The sequence below is a fragment of the Papio anubis genome, chromosome 8, assembly GCF_008728515.1.
Source record: "Papio anubis isolate 15944 chromosome 8, Panubis1.0, whole genome shotgun sequence".
Taxonomy (NCBI): Eukaryota; Metazoa; Chordata; class Mammalia; order Primates; family Cercopithecidae; genus Papio; species Papio anubis.
Genome location: NC_044983.1, coordinates 127,414,242 through 127,431,529, shown reverse-complemented (window position 1 = coordinate 127,431,529; position 17,288 = coordinate 127,414,242). Strand labels below are relative to the sequence as shown.

At 41.8% G+C, this 17,288-nt stretch overlaps 1 protein-coding gene across 1 annotated transcript in view; it reads left to right on the top strand.

Annotated features, from left to right (window-relative positions):
* The window catches only part of KCNQ3 (potassium voltage-gated channel subfamily Q member 3), a 354,822-nt gene extending 350,992 nt beyond the window's left edge, over positions 1-3,830 (top strand). Inside the window, exons 14-15 of the mRNA XM_021942632.2 lie at positions 544-628; positions 2,842-3,830. Coding sequence (XP_021798324.2) covers positions 544-628; positions 2,842-3,576 — 820 coding nt within the window. The 3' untranslated portion in view covers positions 3,577-3,830. The remainder of the gene's footprint in view (positions 1-543; positions 629-2,841) is intronic.
* The last annotated feature ends 13,458 nt before the right edge of the window (positions 3,831-17,288 follow it).

The window sequence follows — 17,288 nt, the reverse complement described above, 5'->3', positions numbered from 1 at the left end:
AATCAAATTCAGCACACATTTCAATTCCATTCCTCGCCAGTGTCATCTTTTGCATCCTGTTCAAGATTTGAGATTTTTCATTCTTATTAAAATTGGCCAGATGAAATATTTATACTCACTGTAAGTAATTTCAGGCATTAGATGACTCCATCTCCACCTGCACACACACAGTCAGAGTGAAAGTCTCAGATCTCAAATCTAAGACTGAAAGGCTAAGGAATTTAATTTAAAAGAACTAGATACTCTAGGTACTGTTAGGTGCTTTATCATCTTTAACACAAAGCAAAGCCTCCTTAATGGCAGCTTGATATTTAGCTTCAAATTTTCCTACAGCAGAGGTAAACATGAGATACCAGTGTTGAATGCAGAAAAACTCTGACTTTCCGACTCACATGTGCCTCCAGAGTTGAATGGTGCTCTTATGCCACACAAGTGTGAGGGTGGGAGCAATGGCTCTGTTGGCCATGGCCTGCCTAGCCCAAAATGACGTTGCATAGCAAAAATAGGTATAATGATCTTACAGAAGTGTTCGCTTCTTCTTAGGAATGAACCATATGTAGCCAGACCATCCACATCAGAAACTGAAGACCAAAGCATGATGGGGAAGTTTGTAAAAGTTGAAAGACAGGTGAGTCTTTTCTTCATCTCACCAAAAACCAGATCTGTAAAATTTATTTTCAAATACCCTTTCCTTCCTTCCTTCCTTCCTTCCTTCCTTCCTTCCTTCTTTCTTTCTTTCTTTCTTTTTCTTTCTTTCTCTCTTTTTTTAATGAAGTTTCACTCTGTTGCCCAGGCTGGAGTGCAATGGCATGATCTTGACTCACTGCAACCTCTGTCTCCCAGGTTCAAGCGATTCTCCTGCCTCAGCCTGCCGAGGAGTTGAGATTACAGGTGCCCGCCACCATGCCCCGCTAATTTTTGTTATTTTTAGTAGAGATCGGGTTTCGCCATGTTGGCCAGGCTGGTCTTAAACTCCTGACCTCAGGTAATCTGCCCACCTCGGCCTCCCAAAGTGCTGGGATTACAGGTATGAGCCACTGTGCCCGGTCTCCACCATTGTTTTCCAAAGGGAAATAAGACACTTGAGTAGTACTACCTACCATTCAAAAAAGATGTGGAAATTAAATCACTGATTCAGTATTTACTGAGTGATCGCATGCAAGTTAATTAATAGTTCTGAGCCTCAGTTTTCCTCATCTGTAGTATGGGGATTATAATACCCTATTAGGTTGCTGTGAGGATTGAGTTGATACATGAAAATTACCCATAATATTAGCAGGCACACAGTGAACACTTGATGATAGCTACAGTTATCATGCATTTCATGGTGACCCCTTAGGAAATCTTAGTGACCTGCCCCTGCATGTTGTGTGTCCCCCTTTTCTCAATGTCCGGGCCAGTGGTGGTCTGTTTGAAGAGGCCAGGAGGAGGGCAGGCTACAGGTGAGATCTGTTCAAGGTGGAACGAGAAACCCGCTCACTCACAGCACCATGCAGCTCACTCTTGCTTTCATAGCAAAGAGCTCATAATCTAGCATCATCTGCCTAACTCTACATTAGATAAATGGTACTGCCAGTTTTTCAAGGATCAGATTAATCCTTTTGTTTTACTCAAAATCCTAAATGGGACCCGTGCAGGAGAGGTAGGAGCAAATCTGAATTATTCCTTTTTGTTAAGTCAATAATTTTGTTTTCATTTAAAAATTTATAATTTCCACTGTACATGATTTCTCTGTGTCTCTGTTCTCTTGCCTGTGAAATAGGGATAATAATAGTATCCATCTTGGAGGACTGTCGTAAAATTCACGTGAGTCAATAAAGCGCATAAGACAGAGTCAAATCGTAACTTTTCTAAAAGGGTCAGTTATTCTTGAGACTCAGATGCCATCCTAGCATCTGCCGATCACGGTGCTCGTATCCTTACCTGTAAAATGGGATGACACAACTGACGACAGCGTTTCCTGGTGAGTCGTGAATTGTCAAAGCAAGAACATCACACATCTATGCACACACACTCATATATAGTCATTCACAATTTAGGCAGGCAAGAGCAAGCCGCTGGGTAGGGTCTTCAGTTCTGAGAAGCTCAGTTCTTACTAACCACTGCCCTTGTATTTTTACAGCTTAAATCACCATGTAGGAGAAACATAGACTAACAATCCACATGCTTCTGTCTAAGGAAATGTTCATAAATTGAGAACTCTTGCTCCTTGACCCAGGCAACGTTAGGAAGGCCACTTCCTCCTCTAAGGGACACAGCAGGCCTGTAACACTTCAAAGCATCTCTCTGCTTTCCGCCTTTGCTTCCTAGAAAGCCCTTGCCTAGGTTTTCTCTAGATTAGCACTAATACATGGTATGCAAGACTTGCAAGTAGGAGGCACAAAATAAATTATTAGCTGCTCTTCTTATTAAGAGTTGCAAGAATTCTGTTCCCTTCTGAAAAGTAAATACAGTATTAGAATATTTCCTCCCGGCCAGGCACAGTGGCTCAGGCCTGTAATCCCAGCACTTTGGGAGCCCGAGGCGGGTGGATCACAAGGTCAGTTCAAAACCAGCCTAGCCAAGATGGTGAAACCCCATCTCTACCAATAATACAATAATTAGCCTGGCGTGGTGGCAGGCGCCTGTAATCCCAGCTTCTTGGGAGGCTGAGGCAGAAAATTGCATGAACCCGAGATGTGGAGGTTGCAGTGAGCCGAGATTGCACCGCTGCACTCCAGCCTGGGCAACAGACTGAGACTCCACCTTAAAAAAAAAAAAAAAGAATATTTCCTCCCAACCAACAGCAACGATCCCCACCCTCAGAGAAAGTGGTAACTCACAGATCCTTTGTTTTTCCAGGTTCAGGACATGGGGAAGAAGCTGGACTTCCTCGTGGATATGCACATGCAACATATGGAACGGTTGCAGGTGCAGGTCACGGAGTATTACCCAACCAAGGGCACTTCCTCGCCAGCTGAGGCAGAGAAGAAAGAGGACAACAGGTATTCTGATTTGAAAACCATCATCTGCAACTATTCTGAGACAGGCCCCCCGGAACCGCCCTACAGCTTCCACCAGGTGCCCATTGACAAAGTCAGCCCCTATGGGTTTTTTGCACATGACCCTGTGAACCTGCCCCAAGGGGGACCCAGTACTGGAAAGGTTCAGGCAGCTGCTCCTTCCTCGGCAACAACGTATGCAGAGAGGCCCACGGTTCTTCCTATCCTGACTCTTCTCGACTCCCGAGTGAGCTGCCACTCCCAGGCTGACCTGCAGGGCCCCTATTCTGACCGAATCTCCCCCCAGCAGAGACGTAGCATCACGCGGGACAGCGACACACCTCTGTCCCTGATGTCGGTCAACCACGAGGAGCTGGAGAGGTCTCCAAGTGGCTTCAGCATCTCCCAGGACAGAGATGATTATGTGTTTGGCCCCAATGGGGGGTCGAGCTGGATGAGGGAGAAGCGGTACCTCGCCGAGGGTGAGACGGACACAGACACGGACCCCTTCACACCCAGCGGATCCATGCCTCTGTCGTCCACAGGGGATGGGATTTCTGATTCAGTATGGACCCCTTCCAACAAGCCCATTTGAAAGAGGTCACTGGCTGACCCCACTTGTAATGTAGACAGACTTTGTATAGTTCACTTACTCTCACACCCAGCGCTTACCGGCGGGGACACCAATGGCTGCATCAAATGCATGCGTGTGTGTGGTGGCCCCACCCAGGCAGGGGCTTCCCACAGCCTCTTCCTCCCCATGTCACCACAACAAAGTGCTTCCTTTTCAGCATGGTTTGCATGACCTTACACTATATAAATGGTTCCGCTAATCTCTTCTAGGATACACATTTATCTGCTGTTCTTACTTTTAATCACGATTGAACCGGTACAGGGAGAAATTACTGATGAGCCATGCTATTTGTCTGTTTGGTTGGCTGGTTTGGGTTTTGGTTTGGTAAGCAGAGAAAGTAGTTTAAGTTATTTCTAGGATCACTGCCCTCTTGTGTAAAACACTCCAGCAATCAGCTGTTTTTGAAAGCAGAAAATAATTTTCTCAACAAAACCGCGTGGCGTATCAGTGGGGCTGCCTACTGAGCTAACATTAGGAAAGGAATGAGATAGTCATTGTGTCTCTAAAACAAAGAATTTAAACAAATGTTGAAGAGAAAAGTGGCAAAACCTTTTAAAAGCTCTCAAAAAGACCTCACTTGGTCTGATGTTATTTAGTATCATGCCTCAGTTTCCTTATCTGTAAAAAGTGGTGGTAATCCCAAGAGTAGCATTTCTGATGAGTTAAGAATTAGCAGGGAGAAACACACACACACACACAAAGTTAAAATAGTTTCCAATTTATGTAGCCGAGGACAATGGAATTTGTCAGAAGTGAAGTGCCCTTCTGGGCAGGAGCTAAGTTCAGTGCCTTTAAAATGAAGTTTCAACTCCCATTTGTCCCTATGATACTGAAGTACAAAATATCCATCTAAAATAGAAATTAAAGTCTAGAAGGCACACAGAAATTATCTAGTCCATGTTATAAATGAAGACTCTTAGGCTGAGGTAAAGTGACACACCCAGATTCACTCAGTTGTCCCATAGAGAACCAGGACTCAGAAGTCAGGTCTGCTCACTCTCTCCCTGCCCTTATTTCCCCTCACCACACCACTCTCCCATTTATATAATGCATCCTAGAGATTGTGTCAAGATATATGACTTTGTGTCGTGTGGAAAGCACTCAGTTTATCCAGCAGGAGGGGGATTCCCACTTTTATTGCTAAACATGCTTGCTTGATGCATTGCATTTTAGATCTAGAAAAAAAATAATACAAGCAAGCTACATTTACTGATGTGCAACCAGGCAACATTTCCAGAACCATCCAATTTTACTTTTCCAAATGTATGGAACCAACCCAGATTTTTAAAATGAAAGTACTAAAACCACATGTAATCACAAGACAAGCTAAAATGTAAGCAGACAGCCTGGGAAGCACTGCCCTACTCTACAGGTGTGATATTAAGCACAAGCCATCCTCTGGCCTCTTATGAGATGTTGTTACGCTCTGAAAAACTTTGATGGAAAAGGTTTCTGTTAGGCTTAGAATGAATTAGCTAAATGACCACACCACAGTATTATTGTATCAGTCTTCTCACACACCTAGACACTGGTTGTGGATAGTTGCCATGGTGACAATCAAGATAATTCAGATGACCTAAACAAATGTCTGTATGCAGCTGACACTGCTATTCTCCCTCACAGTCTTGTCAAGAGCCACAGTAGCTATGGCAGGCATTTGGTTGATGGTTTCATCATTTCCTAATACAAGAGTCCGGCACTATGTTGGAGAGAGGAGTCCCTTCCTCAGAGATAGGTTCCTTTCAACTCACATGTCAACAGGTACTGTACAAAAAGCTCAGAATACAGTAGTGATTAGAGCTTGACCCCTGACTTTAGGAACTTACAGCCAAAGCCCTAAGTCCCAGGACAAGGGCAGACATTGTGAGTGGCAGAAGGCTGTTTTTCATTGAGAACCCCACAAATCGATGGGTGTAGACCTTGAAGTCTGAGATAGAAAATACACCAGAATTCTCAATGCATCAGACATGAAGCCTGTCCCCTATGGGTTTCCATTTGACGTGCTGGCAATCTGAAGGACAAAGGGCATGGGTGATTTGGGCCTTTCCCCCACTCCTTCAATATGCCTGAAAGTGCCACTGGGGATTACAACCTAAGAAACCCTATGCCCCTTCCTGAGGGCGTGATTGTTGAATCCTGATCTTCCTGGAATCTTTCACTTGAGATGATCACCTGCCTAACGTCCAACATGTTACTATGTACATAAAGTTCTTCTTTATGTACCCAAGTTACTGGAAACCAACAAAAAAGGAGAGTGAGTCACACTCTCCACATATGCACCAATTAATTTTTAACTTATTAATATTCTTGAAGAACTTGCTATCTTAAGTATTTTACGAATAGATGCACTTTCCAGCAACTCAATGGAGTTCTAGCTTAAAGTATTTACCATTGATCCAAAATTGGAGGAACTACCTTAGGTTCTTTTAATAACCTAGAAAGAATTGGAGCTTGTATTATTTCCTAAACATAAGACCAGGAGAGCAGAGATTGGGTTTGTACTGATCAGTAGTAGGGAAGTATTGATAGTCTAACATCTAGTAAGTTGTCTTTATCAGTATAGACATAGACAAAATACGTGTTTTATGAATGAATAAATAATAAGAACCTTAAGAACTGTTTTTTCCCATTTAAGAAAACGAAAAGGAAAAGAGAAAAATGATCTTCTGGAATAACTCTGCTTTGATATTCTCCTTTTGTTCCCCAAAAAATACATTCCAGAAAGGCAAACCAAACCTGCTCAAGTTGCCTATGCATCGACAATCTCAGCAACATGGCTCACAGTGAGCAAGCAGAAATTCAGGGTCTGGAATTGAATGTGAGTGATGGGAAGAAACTGTGTGTGCTTTCACAAAGATCCTTTTGTCAGACAAAGGAACAGCATGATGATCCAATGGAACTGGTTAATAACATGACCCAGGATTACATGACCACAGATATGCTAGTCGTTCTGAAACTTGCCCAAGAAATTGCAGTCATTTCAGCAGAACTCCATGAAATGTTAACAAAATAATTCCATCATCAAAACTAGGAATGATATGATCAGGTAAAATTATGATCTTATGTATGTATTTGGTCTTTTTGGGTCACAGTGGGACATGAAAAATTGTAAATGTCACGTTTTAGCAAGATCAAAATGAATGAGATAAATCAGCTTCACAAATGTTAGGTGAAACATGATCCTATTGGGCTGAGAAAAGTACTTGAGATCAAGTGAGTTTTGACTATCAAATATCAGCACAAAAGCAAATATCAAAAGTTTAAGAAAAAAAATTATTACAGGAAAAGAAAAACACATCAAATTGAGAAAGTGCTATTGAATAACTTTGTTTTTAGAACTGGGAGTTTAAGCTTATTAGACATGACACTGATATTACAAAGCCCTAGTTTTCACGAAAACATAACTAGATAACCCCAAGGTGTATAGGTTAAGATGAACTAATTAATCAACAATTATGCATCCTGTGTCTATTTTGTGCAAGGTAATTCCTAGACACTAATTTGAAAGAATAATTTCCTGTAGAAAAACCTAATATAACCCGACCTACTCATAATTTGACAAAATCAGTCTCATAATTCCATGCTACTGTAATGGGAGTATAATAAAGAAAAAGTCATTTGTTTATTCATTTAACAAGATTTATTAAGCACCAATATATGCCCAGAACTGTGCACTGCACTGGAAATTCAGAGATAAGAAAACCACAGTTTCTGCCATCAAAATGCTAGTAATCTAGAGGTCTCAAATATCAGAGGTCCCTTCAAACTACGTCTACCAGGAAAATAAAATACCTGATTTCATCCCTGCAAACAACTCTATACAGACAGAAAAGCTTCCTAGCTTGGAAACCATAGGAAATTGAACATGAAAATGAGAGCAAAGATTCTACATCAAAATGGCAATGATCCAATCGGCCCAATCAAGACTGAGTGGGTTGAATGGGGACTTCGAGTTCGGATTCAATGCTTTGAATTTCGTAGCTCCAGAGACGCTGTGCAAAAAAGGGGGATTCTAGGGAATCTGAGGAAGATTGTTGGAGAAACCAGCTTTCTTCTTCTCTCCTAAGCCCTACTAAGATTGAGATCAGGCAAGGAGCTGAGCTACTTTCATTTCATCATGTTGACCAAGAGAAGCTTATGATACAGACTATGACACAGCACCTATTTCAAGAGAAAGATGTACTCTACTTGTGGGAACCTGCAGATCAAATTCTTCTGGGGCAAGAGAATAAGTTTGTTCAGCAGCCTAAGAAGTCAACTGTACTTTGGACAGTGCTGCCAAACACACCCCAGGATTCCCCCACCCCTGCGCTTCCCCAGAAGATGCCACATAGCTGGTATTTGGTTTTCATGAATAACCAAAGATTCTTCTTTGCTTCCTGAACCCCAGGCATCCTTAGGAATTTGCTTCATGTCCTCACTTGTCCTTGAAGGCTTGTTTTTCAGGATGAACTTTTTAAGTCTAAGTTGTTTATATTCAAATTAACCCAATGCTATTGTTGCTGATATTATACCATCCCAAACTGTGCCAACTGGCCCCTAAACAAGTCAGCAGGCAGCCCCTCACCAATGCCCAGTTTAGAACGTGCTAGGACCAGGCTATCTGCCTAGCTTTAGTGGTTTTAGAAGCCAATAATGGCAGTGTAGAAGAGACAGGAAGCATACAGAGATGACCTTGAAGAAAATTTGAGTTTCAGCACATTCAAAAGCATTTGACTCTTCTGCCATGTTTTGATTTTCAAATGAGACAATCAATGTACACACAAAGCCCCTAGTACAATGACTGATGCATACTAGGGACTGTTATTTATGTTATTTTTTTACAGTATGCATGGACTTCATTGTCTCAGTCTTTGGTGTTACTTATGAACTTTAAATTTACACCAAAAAAAATTTTTTTTCAGAAAAATGAATGGTGGAGATACAATCCTAATTATTAAATCAAATGCTTTTCCGATTGCTTTTTAAGTAAGTACATCTCTGCAAATAAAAATGCTTACTCTTGTCTACCACAATAAGGAAGAGAAGGAATATTGGAATGAAGAGAGGCAGGAATGTTGGATCTCAGTGGCTGAGTTGTGGCAATTCCATTGGATGTATAGTACCAGAGGTTGCGCCATCTGGATGATGTGTAGGAGATAAAGTCAAATAGCAAGAATAAAAGACTCATGATTTCCCAAGGAAAGTCAACTGTGCATGGTGGCTATCAGGCAACACCCTAGCAATGAATGGGGGAACTTGCAGAATAAAGAGTTAATGCTTGCTTAAACCCTCCCTGGGGAGATTTGTTCCCAGGCTTTCACAGCTTTAACCTCAGCAACCCTGGAAGAAAATTGTGATTCGTATTTTGATGTGTTATCATAGATGCAAGGAGATGTAATTTCATGGATTCGAAGATACACAGAGCAAGAAGAGCTTTTGATCACCCAGAACAACCACCTGTCTTTTTAGATCAAGAAGCAGAAGCTCAGAGCAAAGAGCATCACACCACATCCCTCAGTGATTGAAGAAGTGATTGAGTCACAGAGTAAATCTGGAACTCCGGTCTTCTGATCCTCGCTCCAGATGTTAGAGACAAAACTAAATGTAAAATAGCAAGTGAAATCAAAGCATCACTATTGAGCCCAGAACATGAATAAGAACTTCCTGGCCCACTTGAGAAACTGTTAAACCAGACATGCCTTTGGGGACTTCTTCCCTTCTCTGGAATAAGATTGATGTTTCCATGCTGTGAAAGATGATGATGTTCCTTCTCCCAGATTCCTGCTGTCTTCAAAAGGCCTAGCAAAAACCACTGATGCGGGGTGCGGTTGAGATAGCGAATGAAGAAGAACAATCCCACTGCCATGCAGGCATTCCTGCCCTCCACCTCTCTGCCCTCCACCCCTCTGCCCTCTCCTACCTTGTTCCTTCTTGGTCCTGCCATGTTTGGACTGGTTTACCTTTTTAGCCCATCACTTGGACTCATGCAGCTCCAGTCATGCCTTAGGTTGTATCCTCATTTATAGACCAATTAAACAGGGTTTCTCCTTGATAAATCCCTATGGTTTTGATTTTAGGAGGTCGGGCATGATTTCTTTTGGGATCTATATGACCCAAAGTGGCCAGTTTTACCAAAGGTGTCCCTTTGCACTGCGATCTCTGGGTCTCATTTGAACACAGCTTGGGTCCTCTTACCTTGTCCCAGGGAATCCCCATGTTGTCAGGCCACAAGCAGATACTCTAGGGCCTTCACCAAAAGCTACAAAGAAGCAAACAGGACTCAACTTAGGACATGGTTATGTAACTAGGAGATTATTTTAGGAAGTAAACAGGCCTCTGTTGACTCAAATGAGCATCTTCATTGTTACTTTCCACTTACATTGTTCTCGGGATAAATCTGCCAGAATTTGGCAGGGCTCCCCAGCAGTCCTTGTGAATCCCTGTGGTAAGATGTTTCGGTTCTCCTGAGTCAGGCTGAAGTGAAAGCTCCTAAGAAATATTCAGAAAGAAGGATGGTCAAGTTCTAGGACAACCATAGTTTGCCCAGTAATTTTAAAGTTTGTCATTCTACCTAAGCCTTCATCCTCCAGATAGCACTGTTATGGGCTTAAAATAAGCTTCAAGGGAAATAACGATATTTTCTGACACAGCCAATAATGGGCTGTATATACGAATAACCTGAGAATGGCTTACAATTAGGTAGTCAGAAGCCCAGCTCAGTGCTCAGGAATGTATTTGTAATTCCTCTTAGACTTATCAAATGGACTGCAATTTGATACCTAAGAGTAATAAAAAAAAGAGAGCATATTTTATTTTAATGTTCCCTTCTCTTCCTCTGCCCACAAAAGTGAGGTCAGGGAAAGGGAGAGAAACCTATCCTAAGCGCTCCTTATGAGTTGCCTGTGACATGATAGCTCTCTCTCAAGTTCATGCAATCCTCATCGGAACCCCATGAGGGAGATGTTATTGTCTCCATCTTATAGATGAGGAAACTGAAGAAAAGACCTTGTCAAAGGTCACACATTGTAAGAAGTAGAGCTGCATATTTAACCAAAGCCCGTGTACCTGGAAAGCTCCTTCTCCTTCCCGCTTCTTCCTCTCAAATCAGGCCCTAGCTCCTCCACAATGCTTCGGCCTTCTACGTCCACTCAGCTTTACAGTAAAATGATCACAGACCCATGAGTTCCCTGGAGAGTAGAGTGATGCCTGGGTCAGCTGTTCCTCTTGGCTGTTCAGCAGGTCCTTTGAGTGGCTTCACAATCCAGCTGTCAGTGGCAGAAAATAATACCGCATAAATTATTCACCTGGTTCACATTGGCATCCATTAGCTCTCGGGGCTTGGTGTGGCTGGAGATCATCCACAAGCGCCCCTTGTTCTCTGCCCCCAAGGAGCTCTTGTCATTGTTTTTAACCAAACAAGTTCAAATATCTCCACATCTCTGCTGACTCTGGTCTTTTGTCTCTAGACTGTACCTTTATTTCTGAGCTCTGAAATTCTGCAGAAACAGGTGAGTCTTTAAGAGCATTCTCTGGGAGGCCAAAAGCTCAGAACAGTTGTGTCTCTCTTTCTCAGTATTAAAAGATCAAGGTTTCCCATGGAAGCCAGCCTGATCTGGTAATTGGGCCCTTCTATACCCCTCTGAATCCTTTTCCAAGGAGGCGGCAGTTCCCACTCCCACAGTTCCCCTGAGGGTTAAGAGTCCAGGTGGTGGCCGCGCTGCAAGAGTTGGGGCAGCCATTTTGCCAAGGATCAGAGATTCGCTGTCAGAGAGGGGAGGTCGGCACTGTCCCATCCTGAAAAATCATCTTAGAAAGACAGGTGGACTTCATCAGATTTGTCAGTCCTTCCTTGTTTTAAAGAGAAAAATGATCTCTGCCTTGCTTCAGATAGGATATGGCTATTTTTTTCCCTCCTTTTTCTAATGTAGCAGTGATGGAAAACACCAGTCTTTGAAGAACAAATTGTGGTTCCCAGTGACATGAATCCATTATATTTGATTTGGGATTGTATTTTTTAACCCCTTTTTATGGCATAGAATTCTGGTGCCTTGCTCCCTGGGTTTGTCTCTGTGCTACGAGTAGGCTTTCTTCACATTCTGGCTTACAGGGGAACACAACTATTCCACAAGTGGCCTTTAGTGCTCTTTATAATATGATTTCCTGTAATTTTTAAACTGTATGTGTAATTTATATTCTGGCTCTGTCCAATATTTGAACAACTTTAATAGGTTGATTTCCATATATATTATGCAAATAATTCTTACCTGATTTTTTATGTTCTATCTTAAATAAATACTGCACCACTTATTAATAAATAGACATTTCAGTGATTATGTGGAGGAATGTTATTTGCTTCAAAACAACTTTTATGAGGTTGTATTATTTATCATAAATAACACTGACTGTTGCTAACAGAAAAGCTCTAAATATCAGTGGCCTAACGCAACAAATATTTATTTCTTGCTCAAATCACAGTCCAGTGTACATTGCCTGAATTTCAAAGAGTGATGCAAGGATTTGGGCTACTGAAGAACTGGAGTCCTTCACTTCCAGCCACAGTGCCAAGAGGAGAGGATCTAGAAAAGCCATACCTACATCCTCCTGCCTTGGACTCAAAGTGACTCATCATTCCCACTCACAAACTCATTGCTTAAACTCAGTCACATGGTATGGGACAATCTGCAAGGGAGGCTGGGAAATGTAGTCTTCATGAATGCCCAGCATGAGGAAATGTGTTGAATATATAGCTTTGCTCACTACAAGAATACTATGATTAATCCTATAGATTTCCTTGTTAGTATTGAGTGATGACTACGTCTAACCCAAGTGTAGTTTTTGCCCAGGGAATAAAATAAGGGAACCAGAAATCCCCCTGGGAGTCACTGGAGTTACAAATATATATGTGGCAGCAGTTTAATAGCACAAAGTGTTGGCAAGAGTTATCTACTAGTGGTACACATTTCAAATGCAGCAAACAAGAACATGTCCTTTTATCTATTATCAATTGGACCATTGGTGGGTATAATCCCTTCATAGGCCAGTTTGCCAACTCTCTCCTTAAACATTTGGATATTGATTATAATTGTTGTTTTCTTTATTCTATTCAGTTCACTTCAAGAAACATGTATTTCAGTAATATTAATTGGATATCTACCATATACCAAGCATCGGAGATGCAGTATTTCACAATTTAATGTGGTATTGGCCTTAAGATCGTTTCAGTTCTGTGAGAAGCATGATGAATGAGATAATCAAGCGTTCTGTGGAAACAAAGCATGGTACTGGCTCATATTAGAGGTATAGAAAATTCTTCGTGCAGGGCATGAGGTATGAATGGAATATTTAAGGATGACTTCACAAAGCCAAAAATGAAGAAGGAAGTGGAGAAGACAGGCCTGCCAGACACTGGGAAGAGGATGTGCAAAGAGGCATGAGACAGGCTTAGTTTAGAAGTTCTGTTCAAAGCAAAGTTACATTTTTACATTCTTGTTCTTATGGTCTCCAATGCCTCTGGCAAGCAACTCAGTGGGCTTTATGACCTGGGTAAACAGGGAGCATTCCAGGTATAGTAAGAAGGCAGTGTACTTGGAATGCAGAAAGCAAGAACGAGACTTATCCAGGCAGATGAGGCCTTGAAGGTATATTAGGGCTCTTTGGAACTTTCTGTCCTTAAGCAGATCACGCTGCAGTGAGGAAATCTCTTCCCAGATCCACGGTCTGAAACTGCACCCTCCCTTCTGACTTCTGCCTCCCATCCTGATCATGGTTCTCAGAATTCAATTTTGAAGTTTTCCTTTCAAAGAAACTACTCCTCTCATATCTAGAGACTGACAAGATTCTCCCAGCTGCCTGGTCTCAGTTCCTCTCATTAGAAGAAAGAATCATACTGTCTTTTTTATTGGTAACTAATGCCATCACCACAAAGTCTCATGCCCTACCCTCCTGCTTCCACTCCCTACAATCCCACTGCCTCCCATGGTCCCATTTCGGGGACTTGCAGCACCAGTCAACATAGCCACCCAATCCACGGGCTTCAGCATCAACCTCAATTCCCCACCTTCTTCACCTGCACAGCCCATGATTTCTACCTTGTGACTCTTTCCAAGGAGGGTCCTCTTTTTGCCACACTTTCTCCCTTCCTGGTCTATAATGGTCTGTTTGACTCTGGTCTCTTTCCTTCCACTTCATCCTCTACAGTGTTTGTGACACAGTCATCTTGAAGAAACAGAAATCCAATCATGTCCTTTTACTGTTTATACATTTCTGGGCTCTTCGACATCACCTAACATTTAACTTTTAAAATTTTTTTCTTTAGCACACACAGTCTTCAACGATCAGCCACTTTCATGCTCACTCTTACCTGTCCAGCTAAGTGTCATGTTCCTCAACTATTCACCAGTGAGCCCTCCACGATACATATGCTCTGTGTTGTACTCCATAAAGGAAGACCTGCAACTCCCCAGACACGCCCAGTTTTATAATGCTTGCTATATCTCGGTCACATTGTTTCTTTTGCCAATGAAACACTCACTCACAAGACTTGCTAAGACATCATTTCCTCACGAAAGTCCTTCCTGAGTCTTTCATCCTCCAGGTAGAACAAACCATTCTTCCCTTTTGCCTTGACTGTATCCTGTACAGACATCCACTATAGTATTTGTATTTTCATGATTTTCTCAGTGATTTCAGTGTCTATCTTCATTACTTCCATGACTACCACCACTATTCTGTGAGTTGTCTGAGGATAGACACTGAGTCTTACTAATCTTTGTCCTCAGAAACTATCATGGTGACTGTAAGTGCTAAAGAATGAAACAATGAGTAAATGCAGCTACATTTTAGGTGTGTTATCTATTGCTACACAAATATTGCCACAAACTTAGTGACTAAAAACAATACAAATTTATTATCTCATAGTCTCTGCTGACCAGGAATCTAAGAACAACTTAACTGGGTCCTCTGCTTTAGGGTCTTACAAATTCAATCAAGGTGTTAGCTGGAGCTGTGGTCTTACCTGAGGCTCAACTGGGGAAGAATCCACTTCTTGTCTCACGTTAGGAACAATTCAGCTCTTTGAGGGCTGTTAGACTGAGGACATCAGTTTTTTTGCTGGCTGTTGGGCAAAGATTGCTCTCAGTTCCTTGTCACATAGCCTTCTCTATAGGTCAGTTCACAATATAGCGCTTGCTTCATCAAAATGAGCAAGGGAGAGCCTGCTGGCAAGATGAAAGTTGCAATCTTATGTAACATATCATAAAACTAACAACCCATTACCTTTGCCATATTTTATTGATTAGCAGCAATTCACAGATTTGCCTGTGCTCAAGGGGAGGGTGTTACTACACAAGATATAATTGAGACCATCTTAAAACCTGTCTGTCACACTAGGTAACTAGGGCATTCTCAAAGTTAGCATGAACTTGGTATTGTCTTTAGGGACTAATGAAGCATATATTAGAACTCAGAAACCTCCCTCCAGCTAATAAGGGTGATTGCTTAATCTCTGGACCTAGCCTTTATCAGCCTCTCCCAAACTCAATTCTGTTAGACATAAGAATAATAGCTAAGATTTACTGAGCACGTACATGTGCCAGACATTTTATTTAGTATTCCCTATGAATCATCTCATTTAGTCTTCACAATAAATCTTGGCACTCAGAACTATTATCATCCCCACTTTATAGATAGGGACACTGAAGTATAGAGAATTTAGTCACTTGTCCAGGGTCACATAGCTAGTAAATGGCACAGCCAGGATTCAGACCAGGAAGTCTGACTCCAGAGCCTTTATTCTTAGCTACTAATCCATTAGAATCTTTTATTTTGAATAAAAGTCCTTGCTTGCTAAGCAGGGAATAAATATGTTTATATTCATTTAATTTACCTAAGTTTTCTCACTCAAGTTCCTTTCCTGCATGCTTCTCCAGGGGTTATATAATGTGTGGTTGTCTCATTTAAGATCCAAGTGGAAAAATAAGAAAGTCATACACAGGCAAGTGGAGGAGATTTTAATAAAGGGTTTGCTTACAAAGATTTGGTGATAGTTTAGTTAAATCAGATTGGCATGGTACAGTCCTGCAAAGCTAGCAACAGCCCTGCAAAGGCCAGAACCCAGATGGAGCCATGTGATAGGGACTATGACCTTGGGCAATCTGGTAGTGAACCAGGAGGGAGGGAGCTAAGGGAATAAAGACTGCAACCTCACTCTCTTTCCCTCTTCTGATCCTCTACTGGTACCTACTGTTGTCTGAACCCAACAGAAAGCCAGGGAGGAAGGAAGCCTGCTGCATAGCTTTAGAAAACAGAAAAGTAACTAGGATGAAATCATGGCACGAGTGAGCTCACCACCCAAGGAGCTCTGTGATAAAAAAGCAAAGCTTGAAAAAGCATGAACTTTGGGAAAGATCTACCTTGAAAGATATGCAGAGGAAGCGGAAAATGTAAAGAGCGGCCCAGAAACCATGATCAATGTAGATAGAAATGAAGAGAAGAGGGTCATGGAATTAAAAGGGGAGAAATGAGAGGGGGTGGCCATCATATAGAGTAATACCAAGATGTTGAGGTAAGGCAGGATATGGATGGGAAAGAGGCCACTGAATTTATGTAATATAGGTAAAGTTGAGGCGCTCTTTTAAAAGAAAGGCAAAGAGCTGCAGGAAAAATGAGGGTCCAAGTGTTGATGAAAACAATGACAAGTAAGGAGAGTTTGTTATCGGTTGCAGGAGGAAATGATAGGGGAGGCTTCAGTATATTTATAAAATGTGAGAAAAGAAGTGTTGAGAGGGAAAGAATAAAGACAAAAGAAAGAAAATAGATAATTGATGGCATAAAGACCAAGAGGAAGAAAATAATCAAATACAAACTAAAACCCATAGCTGCAAAGACAACACGATGGGAATTGAACACCTCCTTGGTACCAGCCACTACACAGGTTTAATCAAAGTCTTTTAAAGTGTTATTTTAATTTACTTTTTGAGACAGGGTCTCATACTGTTACCCAGGCTGTAGTGCAGTGGTGCAATCTTGGCTCACTGCAACCTCCACCTCCTGGGTTCAAACAATTTTCCTGCCTCAGCCTCCCAAGTAGCTGGGATTACAGGTGCACACCACCACTCCAGGCTAATTTTTGTATTTTTAGTAGAGACGGGGTCTCACCATGTTGGCCAGGCTGGTCTCAAAGTGATCCGCCTGCCTTGGCATTCCAAAGTGTTGGGATTACAGGCGTGAGCCACCATGCCCAACCTAATTAAAGTGTTATTCAATCACTACAATTTTAAGTCATCATAATTCCCATTTTATACACGGGGAAATTGAGGCTCGGAAACATAAAGAAATCTGCTCAAGGTCAGACACTAAGAAGGGAAAGAGTCACAATTTGAACTTAACCAGGACCACCTACCCCTGAGTCTCAGGTTACTTCCTTTGGAGAAACCACTTCCCAGACCATGTGGGCTGAAGAAAGAATAGGTGAATCAAAAACACTGTGAGTTGATGGGAGAGGAAATTAGTAAAGCTTATTTAAGTTTGCCTCTCTCTACTGTCAGTACAGTGGGAAGGAATGTTTTTTTATGAGAGAAAAAGAACCTTGAGAGGGTTACTTAACCCTTTTATGGTAAGCAATTGTAAAATGGGGAGAATTATACCTATCTTGAAAGGTCATTATATGGAATGATGTCGGTAGAGTACTTAGC